This window comes from Arctopsyche grandis, chromosome 5, assembly GCF_051622035.1.
Source record: "Arctopsyche grandis isolate Sample6627 chromosome 5, ASM5162203v2, whole genome shotgun sequence".
Lineage (NCBI taxonomy): Eukaryota > Metazoa > Arthropoda > Insecta > Trichoptera > Hydropsychidae > Arctopsyche > Arctopsyche grandis.
In genome coordinates, this window is record NC_135359.1 from 28905400 (window position 1) to 28922583 (window position 17184).

Below are 17184 nucleotides of genomic sequence, written 5' to 3' on the forward strand. Positions count from 1 at the left end.
TGTTCGACACGAAAAATGGTTCCGAGACGAAATATGACTTTTCTTATAGATCTATGCACAGTAAACACGAATCTGGTAATAAAAAATGTTGATTGGCTCGAGATTCGGAGATATATGTGTTTTTTAAATCGCGCGATTTTTCTATATCTTGGTGTTGTTCGGTCAATTTCCTGTTCAAAATGAATATTGGAATCTATAGTTGGGTATTTTATCTTTCATTTGTAGTAGTTTTCAGTACTACAAATGAAAAATAAAATACCCGACAATAGATTCCAATATTAATTTTGAACAGGAAATTGACAGATTTTGAGACATCAACCGAACAACACCAAGATATAGCAAAATCGCGCGATTTAATTACACATACATATATCTCCAAATCTCGAGCAAATCAACATTTTTTTATTACCAGATTCGTGTTCACTGGGCATATATCTATAAGAAATGTCATATCTCGTCTCTGAACCGAAAAAAAAGTCATCATTTGTCAAACAGTGTTATTAGTCACATTGCGATGGTCACAAAGACAATTTTTGCTATGAAAACCGCGAATGCGGAATATTTGGCACTCGAGTTTTCGGTAGTATGATAGTTATCGTTAGTATGATGGACTTTTCGTTCCGTTATAGAGATTTTAGTGACTTTTAGTAGGGGAGCGCTTTGTGACCAATGATCACTGAACCGATTTGGTACAGCAGATATATTCGAAATAGTTCAATTTTACATATTGGAGTCGGAGTCAGATATTGGGACAATTTTCGTGTTCTTTTTGGCGACCTACGGCCCTGTACATGTGTAAGTGCGAGTGGCTGTACGCTGAAGAGCGCACCCGGCCCACCCGACAGGCCCGCGCGAGCTTCTGCCGGAAAAGCCCACCGAGCCAGGACGGGCGGGCGGAGGGGGAGGGGGGGCGGCAGAGAGGGAGTTGGGCAGGTGGGGGGCGGCGATGGGTGTCTCCTCCGGCGTGTGCCGCCCCCCGGTGACGTGACGCGCGTACAGTTGATTGGCCAGTCCGCGCCTGCGCCGCGCTACCAAATATGGAACAGCGCGAGCCATTGATAAAAGCGGGCTTGCCTCGCGGGCGGCCAGTGCCTCGCTGGCCCGGCACCTTGAAGCACGTGCCCGGAACTCGGGTACGGCACTGAGCCACGGCACCCGGCACGGCGCTGTATCTGATCCCATTGGGCGCGCGGCCCGAGCCCGAGCAGGTGGTGCCCGCGCCCAACCAATACAACACCATGGTGATGGACGCGCTCGATCTCCCGCTACCTGCCCATCTTCTCCTGGGGGAGCCCCCGCCGCCCCCTCACATGCACCACGTGCTCGGCTTCGAGTGCCTCTATCGGGCTGGGGGCGCCCCTGATCATCCCGACCCCCCTGACGCCAGGGCTGCTACCGACACCACTCTGCACACCCCTATCACCACTGCTGCCGATGCTCCCAGCTTCTTCGGCGACTGTCCACTCACTGTGGAACCGACGCCCATCTCAGGTACTGCACTGGGACGCTGCTGATGATTCCGAAATTAGTGACTGTGATTGTTTTTGCCGTCATGAGTGTGATATCAATTTTTACAATTTTCATTTTTTTTTTGTCATTTGAACAAGTGTATAGTAAAAATCTCAATTTCATACCGACGTTAGTTAGATTGTATCCATTTTCCGCACTTTGGACACTTTGGCGCCATAATTCATAGGAAAATTTTACATACAAACTTTTACATATTTTGGCGCCGTATAAAGCCGGTCGATATATAATTATTGTATACTAGTGGTGCTACCCGGCTTCGCTCGGTATTTGTACTATAAACCGCTTAAACATGGCTTTATTTTATTTAAATTCATTTGTGTTTTTTTTTTATTAAAATTAACATCACGGTTTCAACCACCCAAACCTTACATTAAACCTTACAAAATCTCTTTCGAAACTATGCATTAGATTAAATTCGAATTCAAATCAATTATCAAAATTTTTCTATTTAATAGAAAATTCCAATTAGAAAAATTTTCATTTGTGCTTTTTTCCAACTTAATTCCATTACTTAAATTTCAATATACATTTTAAATTTATTACTATATATAATAAAAATATTATATATTACAAAATGCGAACTAAAAATTGAATAAGATTTTTAGCCTAAAATACGCATATTAAAAATATGTCATTTATGTATAAAAATGGCATATCTTTCAATAATTTTCCAAAAAAAAAAAACAAAGCTTTTTATCTACAAATATAATATGTATAATATATGTACATATGGTTTTTTTTCATTGTAATTTTGAAGTTTTACTATACGTTGTTCAAAAATTAAAATAACAGTGTGTTTTCAATCAAACTTCGGCATCACTGCGTTTGTTTACATTGGCGCCATATTATGTCATATTTAAATACGACACTTGTGACTGATATCACATCATGACAGCAGTACGATCTGTGTTTTCGATTCAAGTATCGTTCGAATATTTGACGTCGATGATTCATCCGCAGCATCCGTGTGTGAATACTATCTCAGACAGTGTGTAACCTCTTTCGATCTGTGTGTACGTGCGTTTTCATCTCTCGTCGTTTAATACATAATACGTAAATGCGTATAAAAATAACGCCGTGGAAAATGCGATATTTGTAATATCATTACTATTTATGTTTGCTTTATGTGTGTCGTACAAAAACTCGGTCTATATGGTGTTTTGGTGTGTAAACACGCGCGACCGCGAAGTTTCCGTAACGATTCCCACACTACCTGACGACTCACCGAAAAATGTTAAATCAAACAGACAAATATTGTGTTTGGGCACTTGACATATCGTCAACGGCGAGACAAGAAGTCGCCCTCTGGCCGCCCCACGAATTAACTCAATCAGGCCCGCACCGTGCGCAGGCCAAAAGGGTAATTATATTAAATTAACGACCATTCTTCGGCGCGCGCGGACTCCCGCTCACTAACTTTGACGACCAATTTTTCACTTATTTTATTAAAAACACATTTTTTATTTAATCACATAATATAAAACAAACGCCAATTTATCACAATTTATCATAAAAAAAAAACAACAAACAAAAATTATCAATGAAAACAAATTTAAACCAGTCAGTTTATTACGCCGCATCTTAATATTGATTTTTTAAGCATTGAGTATAATATATAACGATTCATTTATAATGTCATTAAAAATTCAGTTTATTATTATACATATTACAATTGCTTATGAAAGAAAATTTTATGTAATTAATATAAACATAATCATTTTAAATATTTAAAAATGCGTCAAATTTAAACGACTTAATATTGATTTTTTTAACCATTCAAATTGAATAATAATATATTTTTTTGAAATTTCACCATAAAATAAATGATTTTACTATATATTTATTTAAATAAAAATCAAAATAATTTGTATTTTTTATAATAAAAATCAATTTTGAACGCGTCTGATTATTACGCCGCATTTAAACATTGATTTTTTTATAATTAATTCAAGAAGCATAATATTAATATATGTATGTACGTATGTATGATTGCATTAACAATTCAATATATGAACCATTTTATTTTAAATTGACGTCCACTTTATCATATCATTGAATATATCGTTTTGCGTTTTACAATATTTAAAAAAAAATGTGATAAGTTTATTCCGATATTCTGAACATTTCGAATCAAAAGTAGTGATAACAATTTACAAATCAAGTCAAACTGAAATAATGTTTTTGGAGCTGAAAATTGATTCTTTCGATTTCCCCGTAACAAATCATAAATTTTTATTATTTCATCCCGAATGGATCATCAGCAATAAATTAATTTAAAATAAGAGATAAGAGAGATAAAAAATGACGACTTACACGAAAACCATGTGAACTGTATAAGAGAACTGTATATGTAAAAATTCCACATTTTGAATATCCGCGTAACTAGAGTGACATATTTCTCATACGAAGATTAGCATTTCTACAGAATACCATCAATGAAGTATTCAAGCATAAAATCTGAACTTTCCGTCGGCAAATAAAACAGTATATAAATGACACTTATACGGCCCGTAAAATTTAACATATTTATGTGAAATCCGTTCAAGACGTATCACATAATAAAACTCCATAAGATAACGAGATCGAATCCCGCACTTTTACTACGAAACAACAGGTCGCCGTCGACCGATCGAGAGCCTGCATATAAAACACAGAATTTTCTTGATATGTAGGTATACATATATAGAGGTATATAATACACAATCAACGGAAAATAAAAATTTCCCTCCCTTCCACTTAACGCGTGTGCGTCCCTCTCGACATCGATCGCATGTTTGCTTTTCACTCGTGCGTGTTTACACATGGAACGCCGAAGGTTCAATTACGAGGCGTTTTCACGAAATATTGTTAACCGGTCAACTTAAACATGTAAACAAGCAATGTTTCATGTTACACGTCGATAATGCAACCATTATTTCGTTTCTTAGTAAGTTTATCATTTTTTTTTATATTACTTTTCGTCCAAACTCTCACGGCGCGGCGTCTCGGAACCAATCAAACAATTGAACCGTTGACTCTTGCCGTCGTCAAATTGGTTAATGAAGCACTTCTCGTGGCGCTTGGCCATCGATCTTAATTAAATAATCGCCCCATAGCAGCATCCTCGTAATCCTGGATAGGTACATAAAACTACGACAGTTTTAGCGTCGCCTATCAAATTGCGATTTACGACGCGCCGGAAAAGACGCGACACTAAATTTTCGTGTCGGGAAAATATTCGCTCGATTTTATTACTTTTCGTCGTTAAATCGTTATTTATTTGTTGTGCAAGCGAACGGTTAATTGTCGCACTATCTTAAGCCGTATTTGGAAGCGAACTCACTTATATTATATGTATATGATATGGTGTCGCGCTAAAGGAAGACCGTGCAAATCTGCGACCGCGCACTTTGAAGTTCGCTCACGTGCGGGTTGAACTACCCTGTAATGGGTCGGATTTGAATACAGACGCGTTATGACACTTTTACATACAAATTGTAGGAAAAAATGTGAGATAAACTTTTGCATAGTCGTATGTGTATGTATCATACGTGTATTGTTGCATTTATTTACTTTTTTATTCAAATTTACAATATATAAAATTTTATTCTATATAAAGTTGAATGTTTGTCTGTTTGTCCACTATGCAAATCAACAGTTTTAAATTTAAAACTAACAAATTTAATAAATTGCCTCATAGTATTCTAACATGACTAGAAAATTTTCTGAAAAAGTTACATCTTTTCTAAATTTCACTCGTCTAAGCAACGCCGGGCAATTCGTCGATACTACCTAAAAATCATTAAGAATATATATTTTCAACGAAATTTTATCTTTAAACTAATCAAATATTTCATAAAATTTAAATTAAATACACTTACTGTCGATGTTTTGTTATTTTGCTAAAATAATGAATTTCTTAAATTTTTTTTGAATAGTCAAAATTAATAAATAAATTATTTATATCATCATAAATATGTATTATTATACCTACTATACTATTATATTTTTTCCAATGAAATCAATAAAAAATTACAAATTTATAATTCAATCTACATAAATAATAATATGAAATTGTTAAATTCTCAACTTTTACCACTATAATGAACAAAAATTCGTATTTAATTAGTGTTTATATTATGATGTTAGGTTTTTTGGATACTAATATTAGTATATGTTGATTGTGTATTTAAATTTTTAAAATATTTATAGCTTTCTAGTACTGAATTCAGCTTTGAAGCTATATGTAAAGTGCGTCTCGTTCAAGACGAGTACTTTTTCGAGATCCCTTCGTACGCCGCTGGCTCAAGTAACGGGCGGCAATTGATTAAGGGGCGCACGCCGGCTCAATTGATTACATTAAATTAATGTTGAACACGATAATGTGTATCGATAATGTTGAGGAAATATAAAGCAAACAGCGGGCGGTAAAACTGGTCCATCGGAGAGATAGAGAGAAGGAGCATGTGCGAGAGGGAACCCTTTGGGTATTATTCTGCCCCAACAATGATGCGCAGTACGTGCACATTATTATTCTCGACGATAATCTAAAGAACAGATGCTGTGTCGGATGGCTCATACATCCGTGGACATTTGTTTAAAACGTGTATCGATTTTTTTTTTTAAGAAACGAAATTAACACTCGTGAATAGAGAAGAGTTCAAATTCGAGATCGAGTTTTGATACTGTCGAAGTTACTTCATTGTAGGGTTTATCGGTGTCGTATTTCACTGCATATTTATGCGTAAATAAAATACAGTTAGACTTTACATGCAGTGAGCTTTCCGTGGGTATGAATTGTACGTACACTTTCGAAAAAATAACTATAAATAATAACGTGATGTTATCTAGATCTAATTTCGAACCAATTCCTGGTCTCTGATTCGATAAAAAAAATATATATTACGCTTGCTAGGCTGACGTGTAGTTAAATTACGGTCGATCCATAATAAAGTAATGCATATATTATTATTATAACTAATTACAAACACGACTGTGTGAATGTTCAATTTGTTAAGTAATGTGTCGTTTAACTAGGAAATAACGCGCTATCTCGATATTAAATAAAGCTCGATTTTATCAATGTCGATTTAACGCCGTTGAAATATTGTAGACATTTTATGTAGGGAATTCGTCGCTGATTTCATTGGGATATTTTATATTACAGCAAATTGCAGAAAATATATAAATAACTTTTTTAATATGTACAAATTTGTATATAGAGCAACTTGATATTCTTTAGTAAAAGTGCAGATGATATATCCATGTATCTAAATATACATATATAAATAAATGATACATGGAAAAAAGTTCATAAATTCTTCGCATTCAAAACACTCCCGAATTGAAATTCGGGAAAAGTTTTATTTTTTATTTTTTCAAATTAGATGAATTACCTTGTGTTGTTCGGGTAAAGAACAGAACTTAAAAGTTGTACAAAGAGAATTCGGCCATTCTTAATTGAAAACTGTAGATTTTTATATCGAAAAACATATAAACATTTGGTAGATTTTAATCTATTGTATTATATCAAAATTTCATTTTAAAAAATTGATTTAGAAGTTTTGATTGTTATTAAATTCCAGATCTCATATTAGAACTTTCTGATTCCAAAATTGATGAGTCGGATCTATATAATATTGGTACAAACTTTTCGATAAAATATGCCCAAATTTGAAAGCCAATATTTGACCCCTCAAATTGTACATTAGTGCGGTATAAAAAGCAATATGAAATTTTCTAGGAAAATTAATTTCCACCTGCAGATTTCCCAAAAAAAAATTGTTTACGTGTTTGCACATGCAACCGATTGCAGTCGTTATGCAACACGCCTTCCAGTGTTTATTTACGTGCTCGTGTTTACGAGCTCGGGGACCTGTTGTCGGGGGCGGCGGCCTTGTTGTGGGCGGCCGCCCCCGCCCTCGGTCGCGGCCTTAACCCCAAAACCCGACCTCGTTATGGGGTCACGGGGACCCCTCTCTCGATACCGTGAAACCCGCCCTCGCATTCCGTCTACCGACCCTTAAATTTACAACCGGCGAATTCGAATTTAAACCCCCTCCTAATCTCTACAGAAATCCCTCTCAGACTCACAAAACTCATCCACACGCATATGATTAACATCTTCATAGAGCACAATCAGCTCTTCTCCAAATTATACATATTTTCAGCTCAGAAGTACAGCAAAATTCTTCTATAGATATACCGATACACTATGTTATAATGATGCAATTGATTAACCGACGCGTATACAAGGAAATGATCAAAGGCATGGAAAAAATGATTAATTACTACACATTGAATATTGGGGCGCCATTTTGTGTCAAATGTCAATTTGATAGACACGTTCGCTTACATTATATATTTTTTATAATTTATTCCGCGCAATAATAAGGAAGTTTGCTCACCTATATAGTCAGTTAGTTGGTTTGCGTCGTTCAGATTTGAATCGGTGCAAAATTTTCGCTTTGCGGTTTGAGAATATGAGAGTTTCCAAGCTATTCGAGGACATTATGAAAAATATAATAATAATAATAAAACGTAATCGCGTCGTAACCGCGATTTATGAGTAACACGAGCCGTTAAACGTGAAGTGATTATGAAGTGTCCTTAGTCACTCACACTCAGCATCTCCACACGGTATGACGCCATGTGTGAGTACGACTCAAAAAATAAAAATTTAATAAACAACAACGAACCAACTTAAAACAGAGAAAATTATATAATTGAAATAAAAAAAATATAACGACTACTTAATATATAACTGTAGCATAAACACAAACGAGGAAATCGCTTAGTGAATTTCGTTTATATGCATACGTAGGTACATACATATATACGTTGGTGGAAAACACAGTTTTTCTTATACGTACTCTATTCATATTGCATAATAGCACACTTGATGAAAAGTACAATTTTTCTTATACATCCTCTGTTCATTATCTTATAAAATTAATATTTGATTGATGTATCTATTAAAATAAATAAAATAGTTTACAAAACATCAGAATTTCTTTGTATTGGTAGATTACCAGTATACAATTCAAATTAATATAATTTCAATAACGACATATTGGGATATTATTTAAATAAAAACCGTTGTCGATTCCTGATCAGTCTGCGCATAAAGCGGCAATCTAATTTGCATTGTTTATTGCGTACTCGATCTTGCAAAAAAAAAAAGCACATAATATACATACATACATATAGATCGCACCGAGCAATTTTTTATCTATTCATCGCTCTCAAAAACAACAATCACTTTTCATTGATAAATATTACATATTGTATGCCGATCCGTACATAGCACTCTGACATTTATTCCGAGATTGAATTTGCTTTAATTATATACAATTTTTAAATGGCGGCTCAGCTTCGTCGAAAAGCTTCCTGCTCGCGCGATAGCGCACTCGCCATGATAAGTTTCAAATCAGTTTTTCATTGTTAACGACAACGTTCATAATAATAATAATATTACAATAAACAAATAAAACATACATACGAGCGCTTGACAAGGCAGTTTTGTTAATCTACTAAACATCCTGTCCAGATAGAGTGCTCCGAGTCGAGAGCGAGTGTTGCGACCACGTTTTAACGAGCGCTTCTGGTCAAATGACGGGCTACCCATCGTTAGGACAAATTATCAGCCACGGATCTGTTCCGAAACACCAGTCTCGAGGATTATCATCGTCGTCATCATCATCACAATCCGACCCGGAGAGCTTCACCGGCGTGAATCGTGTCCCGACATTTACATATTCAGGCGTCGGCACGCACATACCGCTCGGTGATGATTTCATTCCGTATTGCATTCTCGATTTAACCCGTTTTTTTTTTTTTTTGAGGATTTATGATTCCTCGGATGGTGGGTGTGATGATGAAATGACCTTGACCCATTTTTGTGACGGGATATGTGGGAGTCCCCCTTTTTCGTCTCCGAATCTGTCATTCCACCCCCACGTTCATTATCTCTCCACACGCCAGAATGCGTAATTGGTCAAACGAGACATTGACCGCCAAACTGTGAAAATAAGAAGGCGTCTGAATTTCACTTTTTGTCTCGATTCGTCTACAATGTGACCAAATCCCAACAGGCTATCAATTTCACTTAAAAATGAACCATAAACATTTGATATCGCATGAAGTATTAAGCTATGAGCTTACATCATATATGTAAGTCTAATATGATATATTTTTGTATTTAATTTTAGTAATCAACTAAATTGGAATACAAACAAATTTTCTTTCTATCTAATATCATCAAAAAAAAGCTGTTATATAAACGTTTTCGATGCTAATACATTCGCACACATGTTGCGGAATTTCCCGGAAAATCTAATTTATTGAGATTTTAAAATATATATGTATGTGCTTTGTTGACTGAATACTAAGAACATTCTGTTTTATTCGAAAAAACAAACCTGCAACAAAATTAGCATTTCGGCGAAAAGCTTAAGTAATAAAAAATTTCAGTATCTGAAATTGAATGAAAGTTTTCAATATATGAACGATTTGTATACAACACATTTCTTAATAACCGCGTTCAGCTTATAATAATTTACGTAGAATAGAAAATAGTGACAAAATGTGAGAATCAAACAAAGAGAGAGGAGATATTTTATCTTACATTATTAATACGTAGCTTTCACTTCTTGTGAAACGACTTTTCGTTCTTCGAAAACCTTTTATAATACAATATATTCTGCAGATGTACAAATCATTGTTCAACACATATTATATAATGGCTACAATTTAATTCCGACAAACAAGATCAAAGTTAATTAACAGCCTATCGTATCTACATAGATACTACTACTACATATAAAATATAATGTAATTGGACGCGTATACGTCTGCCCATTTCGTGTAAATCTAACGACTTCTTACCTATCAACGAGCGTTGGGTAAATTAAAATCGAATCGTTTTTTGAACAAGTGTTAATTACGATCGCTACCGGTATTCTAAATCGACTACTGGGTGTACACACGGTGTACCCATATAAATCAAGTAATATTTCAATGGGTGTAATTTCGACGAAAAGTACGCCCACGCGTTGCGAAAGCTTCGAAAAACCCGAAGTCTCTCTGTCTCTCTTTTGTCTCGAGGCTGTGGTGCGTTGGCCTAATAGTCCTAATAGTCCAGCGGCCGGTTCTTAAAGACCTAACGGATTAGTCCAATTAAGTCCGATGAACATCTTGGGTGCTCGACGAGGGACCTATCGATGACGACAATCTGCGTCTTTACTTCGTTAAGGCGATTCTTCGGAAATTGTTCGAATTTCTCTTATATACGAACACTGCGATACATACTAAATAATTGAAAATTAATAGTTTGAATTTCGTTACAAATTAAATCTAAATGAAATCATGCTGTTAGTAAAGAAATCAATTGAAATACCTAACATGAAATGTATGTACATACATATCTAATAGTAGAAATTTCATATAATAATAAAGCTTTCATCTATTTAATTTAACTTTTACTTATTGGATTATGTTACCAATAAAACAATAATTTGATAACATTGAGTTTTGATTATATTATTAAATTGATTGCACCAACTTTTAGTTGATTAAAATATAATTTACAATCGCAGTAAGTGAATCGTAAAGCTTTAATAAGTTGGCATTGAAAAAATTAGATTTTGATATAAAAAAATAAATAATTAAACGATGATTATACTATTAGTAGATTTGCTAAATATTTTTTCTTACTTTTCGACTGATTATAATAAGTAGCCGATTAAATCGCCATCACAATGACTGCGTTTCCTGATATGCGTTTTGATTTTAAGCTTTTAAATTTCGGTTATTGTTATCAGAACTTTAAAAAAATGATCACATTAAATGAAGATTATATTATTCAAAGCCTTGATAAATTTGTTTTCGCAAATTTTCTATTGATTTTAATAATTGCTATAATAGTGAACCGAGCGTGCTCTGATTTCTAACTTTTAAATATCGGTTATTGTTATCAAATATTATAAATATGATTACATTAAACAGCAATTACATTATTCAAAGCCTTATGTATATGCTGCAAATTTTCAATAAATTTGAATAGTTAATTGATTACTCAAATCATTATCATAGTGAATCAAACCTGTTTTGTTACTAACTTTTAAATGTCGGTTATTATTATCAAATATAGTAAAAATGATCACATTAAGCGGCGATTATATATTTTAAATATGCATTCATTATATTGCATCACTCTTTGATTGATTGTAATAAGTGGCTGATTACTTAAATCGCCATTGAAACGGTGCTTATTAGTGTGATTAGAGTTGAATACAATAATTTCGGTGTTTTTGATTGCCGTCAATTAGGTTGAAGTTTAAACTTATATATTTCCGCTATACAGTTGAAACAGGACAATTATCAGAGCGTAGTAATACAATTTGTAGTAATACAAGTCGATTTATCGAAGTGGCGTGCGTCGGTTAAAGCGTAATCAATTTCGAAAATTGAACTGTGTATCAATAAAAAGGCGTAACCGGGATCGTAAATCTGTTGGCCCTTTACCCTCGGAACGCCCCTGCATTTCGATTTATCGACTAATCCGACATGATCGGATTGCCCAGCCTCCGATGATTGAGCAGCGCTGATTTATATATTAGATGACCGAGTTCCACATTAATGTATGCACACAATAAGGAAGCCGTAAAGCCGCGTCCAGCTGCAACTGCACTTTTGCACCGGTCGCACTTTAGAAAGTTTTGCATTTGATTATTATTAAAATATATACTATATTTTACATAGTAAGATCGGTCAGTTTATCGCGACGTGCCTCCGGCTTCACACACACACACTAACCAAAAAAAAAATATTATAAAAAATTAACCCATTGATTACCATATGAAGTGTTCCATATACCAAAAAACAAAGTCTATTTTAAATATATGTATTTTTAGAATCACAATTCCAACTTCTACGAGATATTGCGAGGAATTTCGACGGGCTGCGTCCATACAATTCTAGTAAGCAAATTTTTAATATATAATAACCCCAAATTACTGTATAAAATGTATTTTTCCCCATCAATATGTGTATTTTGATATGTTTTGTGTGTATTTTTGTCGATAAAGCGAAACGCCTGACCGGATATGAACGTTCCCCTGAGCGCTTATCGTTTCGCTCTCACATTGTTGTTTATTATGATTTTGTACTATATTATATTATAATATCATTTATATGTATGTATGTGTATGAATATTTTCGTAATTTGCGCCTAAAATTATTATTATACATAAAGCAAAAGCGTGAATAATTGAAAAACCGTAGTGTTACGAACCGCTCTTCAAATTATTATATTATATTATACATACATCACCCTGGGGAGATATTCGTGTAATGTGTGCTATAGCATCGTAAACATTTATGTATGCGTATCGATCCAGACTGTATTATTTTTAATTTAAAACGTAAATATTTTGATATAGCACGATACATCTATGTAAAAGCGTTTACTAGCGCGTATATTAATTTTCATTGAAAATTAATATACGCGCATATAAGCATAGATTTCACCGCGAAATTAATATAAGCATAGGTTTCACCGCGAAAATACGGTGAAATCTATGCTTGTATGTAATTATTTGAAGTCTTTCCAATCCCAAGTTTTACTGATACTGTGCAACATTTCGATAACGCAATAAATTTAAGTCTAACGACTGCGTTGACTGACTAATTGGTGATAAATGTGTATGAGCTTTTTGTTGAATATTGTACTAATATTAATTAAATATATGTTTATTTAAATTGTACATATTTTCCTCATAATTGTAATTGTATTGTGTGATTGTTATTTTGAAATAAAAAGCTTACGTTTGGTTTGATAACACTATAGGGCAGTTTGCAATATCGTATTTGAAAATATCGGACCCTTTTTTGCACTAGAATGTGATCGTAGCTAGAAAATGAGCAACATGCAAAAAAATATTCCGAAAGCGCGTAAAGATTTATACATTCATTCGATCGCAATCTCTGAAAATTGCCCTTAAATAACTACAATTTCATAAATGCTAACTGCAAAGATCATAATAATAGGATATATTTGAATGATTGATAATTTTTTTAATTTTTTTTTTTTATATAAACTTGATAGAAAGTTGGTTTAAAAAAGTGCACGAATGTTACCCGAAAGATTGTAAAATGGTGCAAAAAAGGCCACATGGAAGGTGAGTGGATGAAATTATAGATGTGAGAGTTATCCAAAATAGAAGCGAATGCAAGCGTGTTGGAGAGGCCTTCATCTAGCAGTGGATGGCGAATGGCTGTATATGATAATGATGATGATGAAATCAATTGAAATTCAATTCAATTCGACAGCAAATTAAAGCAATTCGTTTATAAACTGAGAGCCTTAAATAGTGATGTATAAATTTTGACCGACTGAAACTTTTATAAACATTTCTAAGAAGAAAATTCCATCGATTATAATTCCTACATACATACATATGTATAAATATAAAGTCTACTTCTGTTCTCAACACAATACTCTCCTAACTGTCTTTTTAGATCTGACATTATAATTACATTTTTTTTAAACAATGAGCTTTGCTATTTTATTTAATATAGACATTGTATGTATGTATGTGTGTATGAGTCGAAAGATTTGTCTCTCGTAGTGTTTCTAACTACGGCAAATGTACGTAGCTATCATGTCCTATACTTTCCTGCAGACACATCCCAATGTCACCTTTAGGTTAAAGCTATTATTCCCTCAGGAAAAGAGCATGCGTGTGAGGCCTTAAAAATATTCAGGCACATACAGTAGATATAATGTGTGTGGTGGTACATTCGTCAGATGATAAGATCATCTGTTCATTGTTGGTATTTTTATTACAACCTTGATTTGCTTTTGTTGCAGGTTCGTTGGAAGGCGAGGAGCTGTCATTGACGGCAGGTAGTCCGTGTAGCGGACGCGGAGGACCCAAACACGAGGCGTCCCTGAGTCCAGGGGCGCGCGAAGAGGAAGCCAGCAATGCAAGTACCACGAGCGCCTCGATGTACCCACCGCCCCCGCCGCCCCCTGACCTCCACAAAATCTCATACAGGGGCGTATTCACGGGGACGTCCACCCCCCAGCATCAGCAACCCCCACAGTCTCTTTCACCCCCAGCCTCCTTAGGCCAATGGGCGCTACCCAGCCCGGACAAGACCTTATTTCAACCCATGTTCAGCATACAACAATACAGCACAGGCAGTCCACAATACGACGACAGACCAGAACTCCTAGGCCTGGGAGAGTGCAATCTGAGACAACCCCCTTCATATCAGCAACTACCTGTAGAAATGCCCTCGTCAGACATGAACTACAGAGCCCCTCAAGGAGGCAAATACCAATGGTTAGAAACGCCAGTATCTGCACCTCAACCGGACCCAAACTACATGCCCCAAACCCAGAATATATCAGTGCCAGGACCTTCAGGATTAGTACCTAAGCAAGAACCGTACAGTATACCAGCTTCGTGTGCGAACGAAGCTCAACCGCACCAACAGACGGGACATTACCAAGTGACGCTCGCCGAATACAATCCTTCGACTAGCAAAGGACACGAGATACTCTCCCAAGTGTATCAACAGAGTAATGTTCCCCTCAAGTTGGTTCCCGTAAAGCCTAGAAAGTATCCAAACAGGCCTAGCAAGACTCCGATTCACGAGCGACCTTATGCTTGTCCTGTCGAGAATTGCGATAGGCGTTTCTCAAGATCGGACGAACTGACGCGTCATATTAGGATTCACACGGGTCAGAAGCCTTTCCAGTGTCGCATCTGTATGAGGTCCTTCAGTAGGTCGGACCATTTGACGACCCATATTAGGACTCACACTGGCGAGAAGCCTTTCTCTTGCGACATTTGCGGGAGGAAGTTCGCTCGCTCCGACGAGAAGAAGAGGCATGCTAAAGTGCATCTGAAGCAGAGGTTGAAGAAGGAGAAGAGTTCCGGGGGCGGGTCTGGGGGTAGTAGCGGGCCACCCCCTGCACTTTTACCCCTGCAGATGCCGCCCTCTACGGCCATGTAAACGGCCAGGCGGTCCGAGCCGCCGCCCCCGACTGTGATCTCCCCCTAGACTTAGGCTACAGTAGCATAGGCTAGAGCGCCCGCCCTGGACAGCTCCTGCAAAAACCAGTGTGACTGTTTTTATTAACGTAGTTTGTTCGACTGAAGATGCGCGACTGGGGTACTAAAGTGACCCCCATAAACCCTCCCCTAAATCCTCCCCTCACACAAACAACACATACAAAATCCCCCATCCCCTCCCCCCTAACTCATACATTAAGGTTCCACTCTCTTAAGATTTAACAAAACATGGCTTTAACTACTAAATAATATGAATATGTATGTTGTATATGAGATGACGGCAAGTCTAGATAGGATATTTCAAATGATTCGGGGGATCTCAACCTCTTTTTTAAGGAACGGTGACGTATCACTATTTATTACATTCCGGAATAATAACCATGCAGATTGAATTGTAATGTAATTTTTTTAATGTAATTCTAAAAAAATGGTTGAAATTTCAAACATACATATACGTCATATATACATAGTTAGACGAAAAAATTAAGCGATTGTAATGTGGTTATTATTTTGGAATCATTGATCTCTGTTCACGGGTTGAGATCTCCCGAAATAATCTAATAATATATCGTGTTGCCAAATAACAAAAAAAAAAAAAACGATCGTATTATATTAACACGACTTCACAGTACATTCCACACGTTGTAGATTTTTTTACGTGATTATATTAAAAAAGATACATATATAATGTAAATGAAAATTTAATTAAAAAAAAGTAAAACTAATTGTTGGCTATTTTAGATTTTGGACATTAAATTATTTTTATCGTACCTATGAAAATTTTATCGTCGAATTGTTGTACTATTTGTAATCAAGTGTCGAGGCACCTCACATCTCTGTTCGTCATATATTAAATCCACTGGTACAGACTAACAGACGGACACTCGATGTGCTTCGAAATCGCATTGCCTTATCTCACGTGTCTTTTATCGCTCTCTTCCATACTTCAAATCGAGCCCGAACGAACCCTATTGAATCATCCCCTATTTTAATAAAAAATATATATATTTATGTAATAGTGTCCCTCAGAGCTTATTGTAGAGTACCTATCCAGAGTCAGTGGCACAGAAAGCATTTCGCGCATTATCTATTGATCTCATTTTAATTAAAAGATATACATAAAGTTAAGTTTTTTTCGAGAGATGTGTACTAAGACAAGAGATGACTCGAAACGGCTTTCGCTGGAAGGCTCACGGGGTGGCTATACTTTTTTGTATTATTTAATTTACAACTCTATTCTATTGCTATTGCATTTTAATTAGTTTCCATTGAACGAATCAATCATTAAATCATTTACTAGTCATTTTATAGGTGAATCGTTATTGTGCCATTTGAAAATCGCCAAACCACCCCATGTTCTTTCCACTCGTATTACAAATAGTTGTTTCCTATCTTTTTTTTTCTTTAAATTAAAATATTATACAAATCAATATTTTTAAATGTTATATGAAACAATGAAATATATATATATATATATATATATATATATTTCCGAATTATCATTATATCATACATATATATATATATAAATAATAAATGTTCATATTGGATAGAGATTTTCAATTTTTTACGTATGGAGAAAAAAACTTCG

At 35.4% G+C, this 17184-nt stretch overlaps 1 protein-coding gene across 2 annotated transcripts; it reads left to right on the forward strand.

Moving 5' to 3' along the window:
* Positions 1 to 981: 981 nt before the first annotated feature.
* On the forward strand, positions 982 to 16342 carry LOC143911873 (uncharacterized). Of its 2 annotated transcripts, XM_077430951.1 has the most exons (3): positions 982 to 1491; positions 12423 to 12488; positions 14381 to 16342. In XM_077430951.1, exons 1-3 carry the CDS (start codon positions 1239 to 1241, stop codon positions 15532 to 15534), a joined length of 1473 nt encoding a protein of 490 aa, XP_077287077.1. In that variant the 5' UTR covers positions 982 to 1238; the 3' UTR covers positions 15535 to 16342. The 2 variants fall into 2 exon arrangements, with proteins under 2 accessions (XP_077287077.1, XP_077287078.1); XM_077430952.1 differs by lacking the exon at positions 12423 to 12488 and having other exon boundaries at positions 1088 to 1491; positions 14381 to 16171.
* The last annotated feature ends 842 nt before the right edge of the window (positions 16343 to 17184 follow it).

Excerpts from the sequence above, each read along its gene's own strand:
- LOC143911873 (XM_077430951.1), top strand. The coding sequence starts at position 1,239 with ATGGTGATGGACGCGCTCGATCTCCCGCTACCTGCCCATCTTCTCCTG. Across the intron at positions 1,492-12,422 it reads GGAACCGACGCCCATCTCAG|AATCACAATTCCAACTTCTA; the intron begins GTACTGCACTGG and ends ATGTATTTTTAG. Across the intron at positions 12,489-14,380 it reads GCTGCGTCCATACAATTCTA|GTTCGTTGGAAGGCGAGGAG; the intron begins GTAAGCAAATTT and ends CTTTTGTTGCAG.